Source organism: Gracilinanus agilis, chromosome 1, assembly GCF_016433145.1.
Source record: "Gracilinanus agilis isolate LMUSP501 chromosome 1, AgileGrace, whole genome shotgun sequence".
Classification (NCBI taxonomy): Eukaryota; Metazoa; Chordata; class Mammalia; order Didelphimorphia; family Didelphidae; genus Gracilinanus; species Gracilinanus agilis.
Genome location: NC_058130.1, coordinates 798355507 through 798375428, shown reverse-complemented (window position 1 = coordinate 798375428; position 19922 = coordinate 798355507). Strand labels below are relative to the sequence as shown.

The following is a 19922-nucleotide window of genomic DNA, read 5'->3' as shown; positions in this document are numbered from 1 at the left end:
CGGGGGGGCCGCCGGGGGGCCCCTGCCTTGCCCCGCCCCTGCCCGCCCCGGTGACCCCCGCCCGCCCGGGCACCCCCACCCCGGTGCCCCCGCCTCACTAGAGGTTGATGGTGCTGGTGGCGGCCACGGCAGAGCCGTCCTCGGCCACCACGGACAGGTGCGACGTGCCCCCGTCGTCGGGCACCAGGTACTGCGGCTCGTAGTACTCGAAGCCGTGCGTCCGGTCGTCCGAGATCCGGGCCCGCAGCTGCTCGGCGAAGTGCTGCGACGTCATGTTCCGGATCACCTGCCCGGACGACCCCGCGCTGAGGGCCCGCTCCGCTCGCAAGGCCCCAGCCCTGAGTGCGGCCCTCCATCTCCCACCTCCGTGCCTTTGCCCCAGCGCCCCGGGTGCCCTCCTTCAGGAATGACGGCATCCCTTCCATGGCGCTGTCTACAAAGCGCGTCACTTCATCCTCCCAACCCTGGGCAGCTCGTCCCTATTTTACAGACGAGGAAACTGAGGCTCCCCGAGGGGGCACCCTGCCGGCATCCTCTCTGGATCCCCAGCGTGGCACCTGGCCCTCCATCCAGGGTCTCCCCTTCCCCGTCGTCCTGGCCAGGCTCGGGCCCCTGCCCAGGCCGAACGGCAGCCTCCGGTCATCCTTGGTCTCCAGGGCCCGGAAGAGGCTCAATCGGCCCCGGGCTGCCCTCTGCCGACCCCCCGGGGGGCCCAGGGAGCTCACCCCGGACATGTCCTCGAACTTGGGGTCCCCCAGGAGCGTCCTCTTGGCGTAGGCAAAGCGGAAGGCCTCCACGATGCGGTGGTACGTCAGGCCCTTCTGCTTCGGGGGGGCCACGCTGGCCTCCGAGAAGTGGTACCCTGGCCCGGGGGAGAGGGACGGGGCGGCCCGCTCAGGACGGGGTGCTCCAGGGCCCCCATCTCCCCAGGCAGGTGCATTTCCCTTCCATCGGTGCGGAAGCCCTTCCCTCGGACTGTAGCCCCCCGGGAGTGGGGGAGGGGATGGGGGGGCCAAGGCTCACCCTTGAGGATATTCAGGATGAGGCCAAGCACGGGGCCGCTCAGGGGAGCGCTGGGCGTGTACAGGGTGGCGTCCCCCAAGCTAAAGTTCAGGGGGTTCTCGATGACCTCTGCCCGGTAGCTGCCCAAATCTTCCAGGGTGAGGATCCCCCCTGGGCAGGGAACACGGAATCCCCCCTCCATCAGGAGATCCTGCTCACTCGGTGGGGGGGAGGGGAGGGGGGCTCCCCTTCCCGGGAGCCTCCGAGCAGAGGCCGGGCCAGGACCACCCCCCATGCCTGAGCAAATTCGCCTTCAGCCTAGCCTCAGAGAGAGACCCCTTGGGAGGGGTGAGGGAGGCCCTTCCGCGCCGGGACAAGCCTCGCTGCTGGGCAGGAAGCCCCTGCCGGCCCCGGCTGGAGGCAGCTGCCCTCCGTCTCCGGCCCCCAGTCCCCCCCCGCGCAGGCTGAGACCTCTTTGAGACCCTCCCGTGCCCAGCCTCACCGGCATTCTGGACGTCGTCGACGATCTGCTGGGCCAGGCTGCCGGTGTAGAAGGCGTCGGCACCCTCGTGGGCCAGCGTCTCGAAGGTGGCCGCCAGCTGGGGCATCTTCACGGTCTCCCCCTCTTTTAGGATCTTCCCGTCCCGACAGAACACTTGACTGGGGGGCAGAGGGAGACCCCTCATTACCTCATGAGGGGGCGCCTGCCCGGGGCCGGCAGGCAGCACTGGGGGCTCGTCCGGGAGGCGGCATCCCGCCGCGTCTCCCCCCGACCGTTCTTGGGGTTCTCCGGAAGGGGAGGGGGCGCTTACCAGAGACCCGGGTTGCCCTCGACGGCGTCCCGCTTCCTGACCAGGGCGTTAGCCAGGCCCTTGCCCACAGGGAAGCCCTGGCGGGCCAGCTGGATGCTGGGCTCAAACAGCCGGGCCCAAGGCAGCCTCCCGTGGCGCTGGTGGGCCAGCTCGTAGCCGCGGATCTCCCCGGGAACAGCCACGGACAGCCCTCCTGTACGTGTCCAGGCGGGGAGGGGCAGGCGAGGTCAGGGGCCGCAGCCGTGGCCCGAGGAGCCCCCCGACACGAGCCCCTCCCACCCTCCCGGCCGAGGCCAGCGGAGGGGACAGAAAGCCAGCAGGGCCAGGAGCTGCTTCCAGAGCCGTGTGGCCGCTGTTCGGCTGCCCTCCGCTCCCAGGACACGCCTCTGCTGGCTCTCCGGCCAGCTCCCAGGGACCCGGCGACGCCTCGGCCATCTGCCTCCCTCTCTGGCCGGACGCCTCTCCCCAGCCCCGCCCCCTGCGCAGGACACCGGCCAAACCGAGTCAGCGAGCGCCTCTGAAGCCCTACTGGGTGCCGGGCACACAGAGAGGCTGCTGCGTCGTCCTCCACACACCCACTCTGGGAGCTCCAGGGGCCAGTACAGCACCCCTCGTTTGGCCTTCAAGGCCCTGCGCAATGCCACCTTTTCTGCCAGACCACACATTATGCCACTGACCGCTCCTAACGTTCGATGCCCCTGTCCCGCCTCCACACCTCTGCCCTGGCTGTGCTCCGTGCCTGGCACGCTCTCTCCTCGCCTCTGCCCACCAGACGCCTGCCCCGGTGCCACCCTGTCTGGGCAGCCTTTTCCTGCACCCACCCTCGGCCCTGCTCCGGGCCTCCCCTGAGGCACTGGCGGGGACCCCCCAGGGCGGCCTGAGCCAGTCCCTTCCCGAGCCCTCCCCAGGGCCCAGCACAGAGCCAGGCGCCTGCCCAGAGCTTCCAGGGAGCTCACTGGGAGCGGCAGGAGCAAACGGCGCTCTCTGGCCCTTCTCTGCCTTTGTTCTGGCCTGGGGGGAGAGAAGGGGAGGGAGGCCAGGGCACAAAGCGTGTGCGGCGCATGTGTACGCGTGCACACGCGTGTGACATGCCCTAACTCCGTTAGGTACCCCGGGCTCCAGCCTCCCGGCTCCTGAATCCCCTCCGAGCCAGGCCCCTGGGTGCATGTGTGCACACACGTGAGGCCCTGCACACACACACACACACACACACACACACGAGGCCCTGCACACACACACACACACACACACACACATACACACCCAGACGGGAGGCCCTGCGCCCCCTCTGCCCCTCCGAACCCCCCTCAGCGCCCCACGTCACCTTTCTGGGACTGCGCCGAGGAATTGAACATGTGGGTGAAGGAGCGCTTGGGGGCCACCTCGCGGGCGTTGATGATTTCGGCTCTTCCTGGAAGACAGGGGCCGGGGCGGGAGGGCGGCTTCAGGCCTTTGGCCCCGGGTGCCTCCCGTCGTTCCCTCCCAGGCCTCGGTTTCCCCGTCTGTCGGGGACCCCCCGGACTCACCGGTGCTGCTGTTGTAAATGGTGAAGAAGAGGCCGCCGCCGATGCCCATGCTGTGGGCGTTCATGAGCCCCATGCAGAGGAGGGCCGCGATGGCCGCATCCACCGCCGAGCCTCCGTCCTGCAGCGCGTCCCTGCACGGCCCCCGGGACCAGGTTAGGGCCCGAGCCGGCCCCCGGCCCCCCCGCCCGCCCGGGCCTGGAAATTGGGGCAAAGCCCCCCCCGGGGGCCGGGCCACGAGGCGACGAGACCCCCCGGAGCGGGTCGCCTCCTCCCCCCGCCCACACTCAGGCAGCCACGTCCCCGGGGCCTGGAAGGCCATGCTCATGGGGCACAAGTGCCCACTGATGCCCCTTCTGGCATCGCGTGGCAGGCCCAATCTACAAGATGGCGGCCCGACGGCAAAGGGAGCCCTTCCAATGGGGACTCGACCAGTGAACTTGAGACGATGCCCGCAGGGGAGACTCCCAGGGCTGCTCAGCAGGCTGGGAGAGGGCACTCGGGGTCCCCTCTTCCTTGGGGCCTCCCTACACCCACCACAGCCCTGGGAGGGAGCAGAGATTCTCCGCCCCCTTTTGCAGGTGAGGAAACCGAGGAACACAGAGGTGAAATGACATGCCCAGGGTCACACAGTTGATGGCTGTCTGAGGGTTCGGATGCGGCTCTTGGACCAGGCTCTGGGCCCGCTGGTGCCCCCTGGCCTCCTGGGTGCAACGATAGTAGCCTCCAAGCAACCAGCGTAAGCACGTCTTTGGGGCCCAACGACGGGGAGAACGAGGCCAGAGGAGGCCACACGGGCCACGGCTACGCCGCCGAGGGCCCCAAGAAGGTCCTGGAGGCCACATGGCGACGCGAGGGGAGGCTGGAGCAGAACACCGTGTGCCCAGAGGCCGTCACTGCAGCCAAAGGCTCGCCTTCTGCTCGTCTGCTCCCCACGGGGAGGCCCAACTCAGCGCGGGCCATCCGGAAGACGCTTCGGACCCTGCTCGGCAGGAACGAGGCTGAACGATGCCGAGAGACCCCCGCGGCGGCCCCAGCTCAAAGCCCGCCCCTGAGGCTTCCCTGTGAGCGGGCCGGGCCTCCTTCCAAAGGGAAGGCTCCTCCTGCCACAGGGACGGCGGAGGCCAGCCGGCCAGCCCGAGTCACAGAAGGGCGGCCCCCGGAGGATGGCCAGAGAGCAGCGGGGAGGCGCTGCTGTAGGGGGGGCACGGGCCACGTGTGGCCGGAGCTCCCAGACTCTGCTGCCCTCCTGCCACGGAATGTTAGAGGCCCCGCGGGAAGGGACAAAGCAGGGCAGAGGCCTGGCAGGCCGTGGACGAATCGCTCATGCACAAGGGGTTGCAATCCGGCCCAGCAGAAGGAACGCCCACACCGAGGAGACCCCAGACAGCCGGGACGTGCCCTGGACCGCAGAAGGACTGGCCGCCTCCTTCCAAAGGGATCCCCCGGGGGGAGTTGGGCTCCTAGCTGGGGCCGCTCAGCAGGGCCACGGAAGCTCGGTGAGGCCAAGACCAGCTTCGCCTCCTCAGAAAAGTGTCAACAGAGAGGGAAGGGGGCGGGGAAGGGACAGAGGGAAACAGAGAAAGGGACAGACGGACAGACAGAGGGAGGGACAGACGGAGAGCCCTTCTTTTCCCGGCCCCAAGTCCAGGCAGCAGGAAGAAATGGGAGCCATAGGACCACCGGCCTGCCCCGCATCGTCCCCCGTCCTCCCAGGGGCCCGGGCTCTCAGAGCAGGGGGGGCCCGGGAGGTCCTGGCAGCCAGTTTGGGGGAGCCAACAAAGCCAGGTCGCCCACCTTCTGGACCAGGCCTCGGGGGATAATCATCAAGGCCACCCATTCCACAGAAGAGAAAACGGAGGCAGCCCAGAGAGGCGGCAGGACTCGTTGCAGGGTCCCAGTGAGTTCATAAGGGCAGAGTCGGGACGAGGCTGGGGGCGGGCAGTCCCCATGCCAGTCTGCACTGCCCCTGGCGACAGGATGGGCAGCTGGGGGGAGAAGGCGGTGGGGCAGGGAGCGGGAGACCAAGCCAGAGAGGGGCCGGGCCCGGGCAGAGCAGCTGTGGGGTCACCCCCGCGTGGACTCACCTCCCGATCTCGGAGCACTTCTTGGCGTCGGCGGCCACGGCGGCCCTCTTATAGACGTGGGAAGCGGCCGGGCTGCCCCGGAGGCCGAGGCTGAGGCCCAGGATCAGGGCCACGACGGCAGCCACGACCAGGAGGCCCAGCCCCACCACGAGCTTCTTCTTCATTGCTCTGGGGGGACACAGTGGGGGGCTGAGAGCACTGGGGGGGTAGCTCCGAGGGCAGGGCGGGGAGCCGGGGGCTCGGGACGTGGGGGCCCCGGCTAGCCCCGCCTTCCGGGGGACTCACCGGCTCCGCGGGCCCGTCTCGGGATGGAGAACTCGGAGAATTCAGCCAAGGCTGCCGCCGATGCCCCCAGGGGACTCCGGGTAGGGCAGAGTGCCAGGCTGGCTGGGGTCCCTGGGCCTGCGGAGGCAGGGAAGAGAGTTGGCCTTGCGAAGAGCGGGAGAGCCCGGGAGGAGGAGGAGGAGCAGCCCCCGGAGAGGCCCCGGCCCTCCTCTCTCTTCGGGCACGTGTAGGCGCGCCCACCTCCCGGGCACAGGGCAGAAGCCCGCTGGGGGCAGGGCCCCCGGGCACCACAGGTGCCTGACCAAGCCTCTGCCCGCCATCCCCGGCTAGGCCCCGGCCCCGGCCCCGGCCCCGCCCCGGCCCCTTCCTTTCCCATCCCCTGGAAGGGTCTTGTGGGCCTGGGCTCCGGGAGGGGCCGGAGGCTGCTTCCTGCCTGGGGCCTGGGCCTCCCCCCCACCCCCGTTCCGGACCCAGGCCCTGCCCCCGGCTGCCCTTTCCTCTCCCAGGGTTCCGAGGGAGCTCTCGGAGCGGGGCGCCAAGGTGCAGAGAGGCCAGTGACTGACCCAGGGTCACACAGCCGCGGCACTTACCCCGGCTTTGGGAAGGAGGTGGGTGCGGGGGGCCCCCTTTCCTCGGGCCGTGGGGAGCTGGGCCTGGCCCCGCGGAGCAGGAAGCCGGCGGCCTTGGGAAGCCTGAGCCCAGCCCCGAGGGGAGGGGAGAGGGGAGCGCGGGGAGGGCCGGGGACCCCAGGAGCTGGGAAACGCGCCACAGGATGTGGCCCAGAAGAGACTCTGCTGAGCCTCCTGGGGCCGCCGGCGGCTCACAAGCATCCCCCAGGGGGCTGCCCTCGGCTCGGCCTCCCAGCTCACCCCAGGGAGGGGGGGAGGGGAGGGGGCCCCGCTCGGGCCCCCTCTCTGGGGGACGGGGCGAAGCTCTGGCTCGCACCCAGGCCCCACGTCTCCCCGGGGCTCGGACTCCTCCTTCGGCACCAGGGGCTCCGCTGCTCCCGGGACCCGAGGCAGGTCACTTCACCTCGTCTGCCCTGGTTGCTTCCTCTGTCAAATCAGAGGGACGAGGCAGTGGCAGCCCGCTTGGAGTCTCTGCCCGAAGGCCCCCAACGGGGCCACCGAGCACCGTGCGTGGCAGCGTCATCATCGGCCCCATTTTATAGACGAGGAGACTGAGGCACAGGGTAGGGCCTAATAAATGCCCCGCCTCTGGATTCGAACTCAGGGCTTCCTGGCTCCGGCTCTAGAGGGGACTGCAGAAGCGGAGGGGAGGGGAGGAAGGGAGCGGGGATTGGCACCCCAGTCAGAGAGGCAGGCACGCTCCCTGAGGCGCCCACAATTCCCCTCCCCTCCCCGCCATTCTCCCTCTCCCAGGAGGCTGCAGCCTCTGCCCTCCTGGCCTGGGCCTGGCCACTGGCAGGAGACCTGGGGGGGTGGCGGCGGCCATGGCCCTCCCCCCCCCCAAGGCTGCTGGCCCCCGGGAGGTCTGGGCCCTAAGTGAGAGAAGGGGGACCGGAGCCAGCCTCAGTTTCCTCATCCAGACAATGGACAGTGGGCTGACTCCATCCCCGGGGCTAGTGCTAAACAAGGGGGCTCTGCTGACTCCCAGCAGCCTCTCCTCCTTCTCAGACTTGGAAAGGGGGCTCATGGCAAAAGGCCGGCCAGCCGGGCAGGGAAGGAGCCAGAAGCGCCCTGGCCCAGTCCTTTCCCATCCCCAGGAGGGGGACCAGGGCCGAGCAGGGGCTCCTCAGGGCAGAGCCAGGAGGGGAGGGGCCAGAGGCTCCGAGGCGCCAGCCTCACTCCTGCTCACCTGTGTCGGCCCTGCCCTCTGACCCCCTCCTGGGGCTACTCGAGAGGTTTCCCACCTCCCAACCTTTGCCCACGCCCTGTCCCCTCTGGCTCAAGGCAGGGGCCCAGGACTCCAGCCTCAGCTCAGACCCCTCTCCGTCCCCCCTCCCCCCTGAGGCTGGGTTTGCCCAGTGCCTGCCCCCAAGGGAGGCAGCAGCTGTGAGGAAGATGATCTGGGGGTCTGGGTGGAGCAGACACCTTCCTCCTCCTCCTCCTCCTCTCGGGGCCGGGGCAGGGGGAGGGGAACTGGGAGGAAAACCGGGGCTGGATGCCGGGAGACCAGGCTGGTAAGGGAGAAAGCTCCCCATCCCTGGAGTTCCCCGAGCCACTCTTCCTCCCTGGGTACTCCCTGGGCCCCAACGGGCTTCGCTCATCTCTGTCATGTTGGATGCTTTGAGATCCCATTGGGGGGCCCTTGGCAGAGATATGGCTGGGGTTTGCCACTGCCTTCTCCAGCTCATTTGACAAAGGAGGAAACTGAGGCAAACAGGGCAGAGTGCCTTAGCCAGGGTCTTTCTGACTCCGGGCCTGCACCACAAGGCCAGGGCGACGCTGGGAACTAAAGGAGCCGTCTCCCGGCTCGGTCCCACTCCAAGAGCGAGTCCAGTTAGGCAGGGTAAGGCATTAACTCCAGGTGACCCATTAACGTCCCCAGGGTGTGGAGGAATGCTGGCCCTGACCAGGCCCTGACCATTGGGCAGCCTGAGAGGTCTGGGGGCAAGGGCGGGGGTGGGGCGAAGACAAAGTCCACCCAACCACGTGTTCTCCAAGCACTGGCCACCGGCCCCGGCCCCAGAAGCCCTGCCACCCACCCCGAGCCAGCCTTTAACTGTGGACCAGCCCTGACCCTCCCCTCTCCTTGGGCAGCCTCAGTTTGCCCATGTGGTATCCCTGTAAGATCTCTCGCTTCATCCAGGCTCCAGCCCCTCCCTCTCCTCCCTTCACAGGCTGGAAGGCAGAATTGGCCCATTCCACTTCCTTTCTCCGTGACCCCGGCACCACTCAGCCTATTCTAGCTGCCCCGAGTCAGACTTGGGCCGGCCCCATCCTCTTATCTGGCCCTGGTTCTGTGCTGCTGAAAGGCATAGGGGAAGCCAGGCCACCCAGCCAGTCTGCTGCTCCCTTCATGTCCCGTGGGCCGCCAGGTCTCCGAACATCTGTGCCAAGCCTTGTCCTCCCCCGGCTGCTTCCTGCAGCAACTCCCTTGGAGGCTGCCATCCCCCACGGGTAGTGCCGCCAAACTGAGCCACCTTCCTCAGGCCACGTGCTGTGACCTCTGTGCTGATCATCACACCATCTTCAGCCTCCTTCTCCCCTTCCTCCTGGTCTCTATTCCCTCCTGGTTTGTCTCCTCCCAGTCTGACAGCTCCTCGTAGAGACTCCCAGGCTGGCTCGCCTTGCCCAACCCCCAGCTGGCTCGCCTGGCCTGGCCCCCGGCTGGCTCCCCTGCCCTCCCCTGCTCTCCTCCAAGACTCATCCTGAGAATTCCTTCCCCTCTGCCGATGCCTCCTCCTGGGCTCCCCTGGCTCCCTGCTGTAATAAGGGGATTTGTAGGGTGTAATAGGGGAAATCTGCAGGATGTAATATGAGGCTGAAGCTAGGAGTAATAACTGGTAGGAACAGGGAATAAGGCAAGGCAAGGGACCCAAGGCTGGAGGTAATCAAGGGAATAGACTAGGTAGTAGGGAAGTTCAGGCTATAATATAGTGGATGCGGAAGGTTCAGTGATAAAGGATGGTAGTTGAGGTGGAAGGAGAAATAAGGGAATTCCTGAGTTTGGGGAGTATAACACTGAGGTGACAAGGTTGCAAGGGAGAGGATGAATTAATCCAAGGCAGGCAAACAGCAGCAGGGAAATGCAGACTGGGACCCAGGTTAAAGACAAAACACTGAAGGGAAACAGACTGAGCCCTTCAATTAAAGGGACACTTTACAGAGCCAAGTTAGAGTCAGCCATGACAGCTGGAAACTGACTTCAGGCTTTAGTCAGTTTCATGGGAAGGGACTTGTATTGAAGTTACACTTCCTTCAAAATGGACACCCTCGGCTTCCCGCAAACTCCAGAGAGTATGTTATTCCTCTCTCTCTTCCTCCCTCTCTTACTAATTAACTAATGAAGTAGCCAAAAGGTCTTGTTTAAACACAAACGGGGTTTATTGTCTTCTAGCATAGATTGGCAGGGTAGAGGATCAAGGAAACCCTAACAGCCGCTTAGAGAAACCTCAGGTGGGGGAAGGGAAGCAGGAACGTGAGACTGAGAAAGGACCTGCCTTAACTCGGCTCTCAAGGCGGTTTGTAATCAGTGGGGTCAGGAAGATGGATACAAAGACTCAACAGATAGTTTGTTGCAAGGGTAAGACTAAACTATCACAGATTTGAACTAACTCTCAGATCCACTCTCCTTTTCACTCTTTCAGACATTCACGTAGGGAAAATAAAGGTAGGAATAAGGTAGGGATTTAGCTAAATTAACAAATCTCAAAAGAAAACTCCAAATATAGGCCAGGTCTCAATCTAAAGAAGGAGCTCAGATGGACCCTGGTTCCCTGCACACGAGTTCCCAGGACCATCTGAAACTTTTCCCCAAGATTCTAAACTCCTTAACTGACAGAAGAACTCTGCAAAGCCTGCAAAACTGTTATGCCCCCCTCTCTGTACCACACTGCTCATTTCTATGCCGCTGACTCCCACATTTCCTTATCCAGCCCATCTCTCTCCTGAGCCTGAGCCCCACATTGCCAACAGCTTAGAGGCCCCCTGAATCACTGCAGACTCAAGGAAGTACCCATTCCATTTAACTAGAATTCATTAAGGCTCTAGTATGAGTCTGCCCTCAGGGAGTTTCTGTTCCCCTGGAGAAGCTTCCAGCTGACATTATCTTTCTGTCTAAGACACCATCACATTCTCCTCCAGATCTCAAACCCTGCTAGATGGTGCTGGACCTGGAGGAGGGAAGACCCAAATTCAAGTCTGGTTCCAGACACCTACTAGCTGGGTGACACTGTGCAAGTCACTTCACTGTCACTGTCTGCCTCAGTTTCCTCATCTGTGAGGATCGAATGAGATTAATCTTTTTCTTGATGGGCTTAGGACAATCCCTGGCACATAGTGGGCCCCTCCTAAATGCCTGCTCCCTTCTCCTCATCCAGGGGGTTTGCCATCCTACTATCAGGGAAAGCAAAAACAAAAATCTGCAACATCAATCGAGAAATAGAGAAAATGGGGGCTAAACTGCGTTTAATTCATAGAAATGAACAAATATCAATTCTAAACAGATGTGCAACAGATGGAATTCATCAAAGGAAAGAAAATTGGATTGCAGAAAAAAGTGATAATAATTGTTGGAGATGTTAATGTTCCTCTTTCAGAGCTAGACAAATTGAATAGAACTAAATGAAAAGGAAAATATAGAACTGGAACAAACACTGGAGAAGCTAGAATTCAGGGAATTCTTAAGAAGAACACAAAAGGATCTCTTTGGGGGGCCTGGATCATGCAAGCGAAGAGAGAGCAGAGCACACTTTCTCTCAATCCTCTCCAAAACAGAAGGTAAGCACTAAGGTTAAAGCAACCTCAGCTGTTTCCAACCAGGCTCTGGGACTCCCAGAACCCAAGAGAAGACCTTTTTTAAATGCACAAACTGATGCTGACCCTGAGCTCAGTCAGTCCCCCTTTTACTAATCTACCTGCAGCGAGACTGTACGACCCCAGCCAGAGACCCGACCCACAAGCTTGCAAGCAAACCCAACCACATAAGACCTGATTCCTTTCCTTCTTTCCGAAGCCGTGCAGATCCAGACTTCAGACTAGACAGAATTCCAAGAGAGAGAAGGATCTGAGGAAAAGGGCAAGTCAGGGGTCTGAGCTCAAAACAGAACTCAAGGCCCTTCCTGCCCCTTCCCACAGCTATGGAGACCTAAACTATAGAAACGAACGCTGTCCCAGCAGTTTAGTGGTGCTCTGACTTGCCAATGCTGGGTCAGAGAACCAGGGGGAACAGAGGGAATGATGCCAGCACTGATTTGGGTGGGGGGGGAATCACTGTGCCCCACTAAGCCTGAGGGAGAGAACTCAGCATCCAGCTGGAGCCAGTGCTGACCACCCAAAAGTCAGCTGGGACAGAGGGCCAGACTGGTGACCTGTGGATTAATTAGCCAGGCTGGGAGGAGGCTAAATCACTCTGAGATTTAGCCCACAGAGAATCCACCATCAGAGGGCAAAGGAAAATGTTAAAAGCAGAAGGAAACGTGGCCTCCAGCTCTAGTAAACGAGTTCTGACATCTCTGAAAGAATGCTAGGAAAAAAAGAAAGAAAACGATCCAGTCCTTGCCTGATGAGCCAGAGGACTGTGAGAAATTTGAGAAGGAACAACATAGCATACTCTTCCTGAGTGACTTCAAAGAGAAATGGGAAGGGTCAGAGCAAAACGGATGTTCCTGCACAGAAGAAATAATGACCAGAATAGAAAAAGCTGAAAGTGGGCGGGCAAGTTGCAGCAAAAAAACAAAAGAGACCCACTGATTAGGAACTTGGATACACAGAAGTAAAAGACAATCTAGAAGAAGAAATGCAAAAACCAAGTCCCTTCCAAGAAACTCTGCTCATTCTGCAAGCCAGCCAGATGGATCTCAAAGCTAAGAAACAGAGAGACAAGCTAAAGGTCACTGGGCTCCCAGAAGAACCCAACAAGGCAAAAAGGAGGAGAGCAGAGATCTGCAGGGGACTGAATGAATAATCAGGGAAGGAGGCAGGAGGGTGCTAGAGGGGCCTCTCTGTCACTTGCAGGAACTGGCATTGTTTCGGGAGTGAGGGGCAGCGGAAAAATGGAATCCGGGGGCAAGTCCTACAAGGCCATGGCAGAAACTGCCTTGAGGTGGGAGCCTCGAATGGATCCCGAGGAACATTTGATGTGTTGGGAGTAAAAAGGGGTCTGGCTGGAGTTATAAGCACTTATTAATAAAATGAGAGGAGGGGAAGAGACCTTTCCGCCTTACTCATTTAAGGTAAGATCTCGTCCCAGATTTCAGCCCAGTGTGGTCCCCTCCATGTTGGCTGCCACTCACCAGTCACTTTTAGCTAAAGTGACTGAAGAAACATGGTATTACGTTCACAGCAGAAGAGGGGAAAATCAGAATTTGAAAAAATATCAACATTAGAGAGAAATGGAGAAAAATACAAATACAAATCTAACTCTTATAATTTTAATGTAAATGGGCACAAACATAAATAAACCTATAAAAGGAAAAAGTGTGCAGCCTGGCTGAGAAAACAAAACCCTACAATGGGCTGCTTTTTTGCAAGAAAGACATTTTTATTTCATTAAAAAAAAATTGTTTTTAAACCCTTAACTTCTGTGTATTGGCTCCTAGGTGGAAGAGTGGTAAGGGTGGAGGTAATGGGAGTCAAATGACTTGCCCAGGGTCACACAGCTGGAAAGTGTCTGAGGCAGGATTTGAACCTAGGACCTCCCGTCTCTAGGCCTGGATCTCAATCCACTGAGCTACCCAGCTGCCCCTATGAAAGACATTTTTAAAAATAGACAAATACACAAAGTGAAACCAAGAAGATGGAAAAAATCTACTGTGCATCTAATCAGTCTAAAGAAACTGTATCATGTATGTGGCAAAATAAAAACAAATGTTAAAAAAGTAAAAAGGGAGAAACAAGGAAACTATATTATGCTGAAAGGAACCTTGGGCAGCAAACTAGTATCAACAATACATTTCTATGCTTTAAATGCCTTTGTATCCAAATTCATAAATAAAACATTAACTGAGCTATAAGAAAACATAGTAACACAAGAGTGCCAGCAGATTCCAGTATCCTTCCCTCAGGTCTGAATAAGCTGAATAGAAAAATCAATAAAAGGGAACATAAGGAACCAATGCATTACTGGAGAAACTTAGAGCTAAAAGCTTTATGGTATCTTCTAACCGGAATTAGAATTTATGGCATATTCGAAATAGACCAGCAAAGGAAGACATATTTCTCAGGACCACATGGAACATTTACAAAATCCAACCAGAGTATTGCAAACAAATGTAAAAAGGCAACTAGCAAATATACCTTAGCAGGTCACAATGTAATAAAAATAGCAGTTGGCACAGTCAAATGGAGACTCAACAAGGAGATCTTTTTTAACCCTTACCTTCCGTCTTAGTATCAAGTATAAAACAGAAGCGTGGCAAGGGTGAGGCAACGAGAGTTAAACGATTTGCTCGGGGTCAATAATGAAATCTTAAATAACGACTTGGTCAAAGAAAGAATCGTAAAAACAATGGTCAAATATATAAAAGAAATGATAATGATCAGACAACATGCCAACAATTTCTGGGGTGCAGCTAAAGCAGTGTTAGGAGGGGACGTCATAAGGCAACAAACACACATTAACAAAGTAGAAAAAGAGGATTCGTGAACTGAATATTCATTTTTAAGGATTAGAAAGTCAACAAATAAACATTAAAAAAGCTCAAAATAGGATTGTTAAAACTATAGAGAAGAAAACGATAAATTGGAAACAAAAATTCTGGCTAGAAAAAACCCCTAAAATGTGGTTCTTTTTATTGATAAACCTTTGGCTAACCTGATTAAAAATAAGAGGGCAAAAAATTAAATCAATGCAATGGCAAATGAGCAAGGTGAAATCACAACAAAAGCAAAAGAATAATCCATTACATGCTAACAAAACTGAAAACCCCAAAGAAACAGAAAAATCCTTTGAAAATTATAAAATACGCAAACTATCAGAAAATCAAACAGATTTTTAAAATCCCAGTATCAGGAAACAAAATAGACCCAGAATCTAGATGTAAGGAACAACCAAGGGGACAAAAAAAACCTTCAGGTCCTGACAGACTCCCAGGAGAAGTCTAACAAACTTTTAAAGAACAATTAGTACCAATACTACCCAAATTGCTTTCAAAAATTGAGAAAACAAGCACTGTGCCAGAATCCTTTAATGAGACAAATGTAGTTCTAATACCCGAGCCAGAAAAGGTTCAAACACAGAAGGGGAGCCACAGGCCAATATCATTAATGATAACATTTTGCTCAAAATTCTGTCAAATTGACTAGAGATTTCTCCAAGATATCATCCATCATGAACAAATGAGATTTCTATCCGAAATGCAAAGAGGGCTCAACAGTAGGGGGAAAAATCCAAGAGAATTAATCATATTAAAAATCAAAACATCCACAGCCATAGGATTAATCAGTAAGTGAAGAAAGCCTTTGACAAAGTACAGCACTATTTGATGCTAAAAACCCTACAAAGTATAGGCGGCACTAGAATCTTTTCTAATCAATATGGGACCAAAACAAGAACGTCCACTGTCCCCACCCATAGACAAGTCATGTGGCCTCCCTGTCTCACTTTTCTTAACTATAAAATGGGGATGATAATAGCACCTCCTCCACAGAGATTTTTAAGTATCAAATAGATATTATTCAGAGAAAAAAAGCGCTTATGGCAGTGATTGGCACTTGGCAGGTACTATATAAATGTTTATTCTCTTCCCCTTTCGGAAATGCTGGCAACAGCATTAAGACAAGAGAAAGAAATTATAGGCACAAGGACAGGTAAAGAGACGAAAATGATCTCTATTGGTTTATGACATAAAGGTTTACTTGGAAAAAGCAAGGAAATCAGCAACGGTACTCATGGAGCCAATAGCTTCAGCAAAAGGCAAGCCATGGAATAAATAAATCCTCAAAACTCGGCAGCATTTTGTATGTATGCAATAACAAACCTAAGAAGGAGCAGTAGAAAGGGAAATCTCATTCCAAATAAGTGGCAAAGGGCGTAAGCTAACTGGGGACCCCCAAAACACTGGTCTAGAGCAAATGACAAAACACAACGAAATCAAGACCAGCTTAAAGAACTGGAGGAATATCCGATGCTCATGGCTAGGCTGTGTCAGTCCGATAAAAATGACCAAGCCAACAGAAGTGCTTTACACGCAATGTTATGCCGATCAAGTAAGCCAGGGGCAAATGACAGAACTTGATAAAACAATAATGAAATTCATCGGGAAAAACAAAAGATGTAGCAGAGCAAGGGAAGTGGGGGAAAGAAGTCGGGATGCCAGAGAATGGCACTTCCACATCTCAAGCTCTATTGCGGCGCAGGAGGCATCAGCCCCATTTGGAAAAGAACAGAGCACTAGAGCCATGAAACAGGCTCCAAAGGGAGGTTCTGAAGGCAGAGAACTCAATAACGTGGCGGGTGATGAAGAAGCAAACACGAGGCACCAGGAAAATACTGGAAAGCAGACGGGCAGAAATTAGGCTTCGAGCAACAGCTTCCACCACACCCTGGATCCGCTCTAGAGATTGTGATCTTCGTATTCAAGGTTCTATCATCCCCCCTCCCCATGCTTCTCATGGCTACATGGCTAACTGATCCCCATCTTTGGGCCAGCGGAGGCCCGTGCAGGGATGGACCTCGTCCTTGGCCACAAACATCCCAGGGCTCTAAGGCCTCGCACATGGTCCTCTCCCCATCTGAGCACAGCTTCCGGTCTGTCCGGCTCCGCCTGTGCCTCCCCCCTTCTCGGGCCATGGGCACCACAGCTTCTGGTCCTTCCACTCCCCTCTTCGGAACTTGGATGGAGAAAGTCCTGCTTTTGGGGGTACTGTGTGGGCCCACCCACAGATGAAGGTGTGAGATCTCGCCCGCCTCCACAGGCCCCTCCCGGATGCTGGGAATTCCTGCGGGCCTCCCTCATCACTCTCACAGCATTTTCTTTTCTGAAGTCACCTACCCCAGCCCTCCAGCCCTCTAAGCAGCCCTCGCCTTGGCCCGCCTCTCGAGGGGTGGGAGGGAGTTCTACTGTCCCGGGGAAGGAGCAGGAGGGCTGAACTCCGGGAGCTGGTCGGCCCCTCGCCGGAGGGACCTCAGTTTGGAAAGTGGGAGTCCCGCTGTGGAGCGGAGTCTCAGAGGAGAATGGTAGATTCCCCGGCTCCCCACCAGCCATCTTGTTCTCGCCGGAGAGATCCTGGGCCGGCAGGAGACAGTTAATCCGATGAGAGCAAAAAGACACATGGAAGACCAACGTGGATGCAAAAGCGTGCTCCCGAGGGGCGCTCCCTTCCAGTGTGCTCAAGAAGAAGCACAGTCTGGATGGCCCCGTCGGCCACAGCCAGACCTACGGGCAGCTGCTCGAAGGCTCCGCGAAGGGAGAGATGGCCACCAGTAGCAGGAGCGAGGTGCCCCCTCGGACGACCACAGGGACTGACTTTGGAGATGACTCCCCTCGGATGCAACAGGCACTCGTGGGAGAGCGCCACGCAGGCTTTGGGGGAAGGGGAGCGCCTTTGCTAAAATCTGATCGTCTACCGACCGAATTCAGGGAAGCACACCGGTGGGGGCTCGTGAGTTAGGCCTGAAGCGCCACAGGGCAGCTCCCGCAATCCTGAGAGCGAGTAGTCACCTGCCCCCTCCCACACAAGTGTGAGTGGGAAAGGGAGCCCATTGTCTCCCTCGCTTGACCAGTCTCAGGGGATGGGATGGCCACCGTCTCTGCCAAGGCCGGTCTCAATATCCTCCTGGCGGGCCTCGCCTCCCACGGGCACACACACAACGAGTCAGTCTCCGGTCCTTGATCCGCCGAGCGCCTCTTCTGGGGCAGACCCTGCACCGGGTGGGGCAGGGGGGGTTCTCGGGGCTGTTTTCCTCCCCTGGGGTCCACCCAGTGGCTCCGGGAAGGTGGCGCATCCTCAGTGGCCACACCTCCATAAAACCACCTCGCAGATGGGAGGAAGCAGGAGGAGGGTAACTGATGGGCCTCGAACCCACCAGGGCCCAAAGAGGCTCTTCTGCAAGTAGGGAACGCGCGGCTGAGAACAATCTGTTCCACGGCCACAAAGACCGCCCCGCGCGGTGCCCAGGGCCTGAGCAAACCGTCCCCCGCCCCCTGACTCTTGTCCTGCCCTTGGATCGCGGGGACTTCGGAAGAGAGCGAGAGGCTGTGCTGAAGGCTTTGCTCAACTCTGCCTTGGGAAACCCAACTGACGCCCAAGCCGAGGCGTCGCCCCGTGATGTCGGGGGTCCCAAAGGGACCGCCGGGGCCAGGCGCCTGCCTCAAGGGCCCTCCCTGGGTCCTGGGCCAGCTCTCATCTCCACCCTGCTCCCAGCTCCTCTTATCTACGGGATCTGGGGTCACCAGTCATCTCCAGGCTATTAAACCCAGGCTCCACCCTCTTCAGGCTCCGTGCCCAGCTGACCGCTCCTCCCTCTCAGCTTCCTTAGTTGGGTCCTGACTCTGCTGGGGGTTTTCCTGACAAGGATTCTGGGGTGAGCCATCATGGCCTTCTCCAGCTCATTTTACAGAAGAGGAAACTGAGGCCCACAGGGCCAAGTGACTTGCCCAGGGCCACACAGCTAATAAGCATCTGAGGTGAAATTTGAACTCAGGACGAGTCTTCCTGACTCCAGGCCCAGGGCTTTTCCACCGTACCACCTGCCTGCCCACTCTAGGCGGGGCACCGCGCCAACTGCTAAGGGCACGACTAAGAGCAAAGAGAAGCTCTACAAAGGAGGAAGGGAAGAGAAGAGCACTGGCTGGGAGGATAAGTCCGGAGAGGGAAGCAAATGGACTGTGTTGGGCTCCCTCTCGCACTCTAGTCCCACGTCTCCAGTTGCCTTCTGGGTACATCCACACGAACGTCCCATGAACGTCCCAAAGCCACTGTGTGCAGAACCCGACGCGTGCTCTTTCCCTCCCTCTTCTGGGGGTCCGCGTCAGCCCACCTTTCTGGGATGGGGCCAACTATCAGTCAGGGTAACCCGGCGGAGCCTCAGACTCAGGGACCTCCCCCAAATCCGCATCGCACCCCATTACGCTCCTGCTGCTCAAGAGACCCCAAATGGCTCCCCGTCGCATCCCTGCTGGCGCTGTTGGTCGTCCAATCTGGCGCCCAGCATGTGCCGTGCTTGCACTCCCCGGGTAGTGCGCGCTAGGCCGGCCCGATGTGCCCATCTGGCTTCGTCTCTCGTCTCCGGCCTCTTGCACAAGTCTTGTTCAGTTCAGAACTTGTGCAAGTTCTCCTTCCTTCCCTCTGGACTTCCCTAGAGGCAGGCTCGGAAAAGGCCGCCCAGGGAGAGCTCTTTCCTCGGTGCCCATTTTGTGCAGAACCGAGCATCCTCAGACGCATCTATTAAGCACCTGCTGTGTGCCGCAAGGAAGGGCACTGGACTCGCCTGCATATGACTGGTGACCCCCCCCCCACACACACACACACACACAGACACACACAAGAATGGAAGGGGGGAATCAAGCCTAACACCACAAGCGCACTCCGGTGGGAGGATACAGCCCTCTTGGGCTCCCGCTCCCATCTCTTCCCCTCATGTCTGGACTCGAATGTTCCAGGAACCCCGAGTCTGCCTTCAGCCGCCAACTCGGGGACTTCCTTCCCGGGAGCCTCCAGCACAGACTCTGGGCGCACAGCCCCTCCCCCAGCCCCAGGCGCCCAAGGGGGAGGCGCAGGGACCCCCTCTTCCAGCTTCAGGCAGAGCTCTGCCGGGGTGAGGAAGGGGGGAAGGGGAGAGGCTGAGCGCCCCACCCTGGCCAAAGTGCCAGGGCTGTGCCTCAGTGTCTTCTTCTGGTCACTGGGGAGAAGAAGGGGGAGGCCCAACGGTGGGGCCTCTACCTCAGAGCCCAAGAACTCTGGCCTGGGAAGATGGAGGGATGGGCGCCAAGGGAAGGGTGACGGCATGCGGGGAGGGTGCACTGCCCAAGGTTAAGGCCTGGAGGCGGGAACTCTCCAAGGAGCCAGGGAAGGAGCCGCTGGAGGGGCTGTGCTGCAGCCGGAAGGGGCCGAGCCCAGGAGCAGGGCCGGGAGGTGGGCAGCGGGCTGGAGAGCGCCGCGGAGAGGAGGAAGCGCCCCGGGGCGGCCGGGGGCAGGGCCGGGAGGTGGGGGAGGAGGAGGCACCTGTGGCTGCGCGCGGGCTGGCAGGGCTCCTCGCAGGGCGCCAGGTGCACGTCCTGTCCCGGTCCGGCGTGGTGTGGTCTGGCTGCCTGGGGCTCCCGCGGCCCCTCCCAGAGGACCAAAGGTGCGGGGGCAGGGCCAGGGGCGGGGCGGGGCGGGGCGGGGCCAGGCTGGCCCTATCCTGGGGAAGGGGCCGGGGGGGGGGGGGGGGGCGGCCTCTGCCCTCCCCCAAACCCTGGGCCGGCCTTCGAGGTTCCTTCCAGCCTCCAGCCCTGGCTGCCTTCCAGCTCCGGCTCCGGCCCCCTGTCCGGGCGCACGTGGCACTCTGGGCCTCGGTTTTCCCGTCTGTCAAATGGGCCCGTGGGCCCCGGGCACGCTGAGGCTTCGGGGCAGCGCAGCAGAGGGCCGCTCCTCCACCCCCAGCCC

At 58.8% G+C, this 19922-nt stretch overlaps 1 protein-coding gene across 1 annotated transcript; it reads right to left on the bottom strand.

Annotated features, from left to right (window-relative positions):
• Positions 1-68: 68 nt before the first annotated feature.
• Positions 69-19573, bottom strand: LOC123246281 (glutathione hydrolase 1 proenzyme-like). The gene is made up of 10 exons (XM_044675203.1): positions 19500-19573; positions 5710-5826; positions 5425-5592; positions 3341-3471; positions 3139-3225; positions 1815-2007; positions 1505-1662; positions 1024-1173; positions 726-862; positions 69-286 (listed from the first exon to the last, which is right to left on the bottom strand). Exons 3-10 carry the CDS (start codon positions 5586-5588, stop codon positions 98-100), a joined length of 1209 nt encoding a protein of 402 aa, XP_044531138.1. The 5' UTR covers positions 5589-5592; positions 5710-5826; positions 19500-19573; the 3' UTR covers positions 69-97.
• Positions 19574-19922: the final 349 nt, after the last annotated feature.

Coding starts and splice junctions, on each gene's coding strand:
- LOC123246281 (XM_044675203.1), bottom strand. CDS start 5,588: ATGAAGAAGAAGCTCGTGGTGGGGCTGGGCCTCCTGGTCGTGGCTGCC. Junction 2,008..3,138: donor CTCGGCGCAGTCCCAGAAAG/GTGACGTGGGGC, acceptor GGACACGTACAG/GAGGGCTGTCCGTGGCTGTT. Junction 1,174..1,504: donor CGACGACGTCCAGAATGCCG/GTGAGGCTGGGC, acceptor TTCCCTGCCCAG/GGGGGATCCTCACCCTGGAA.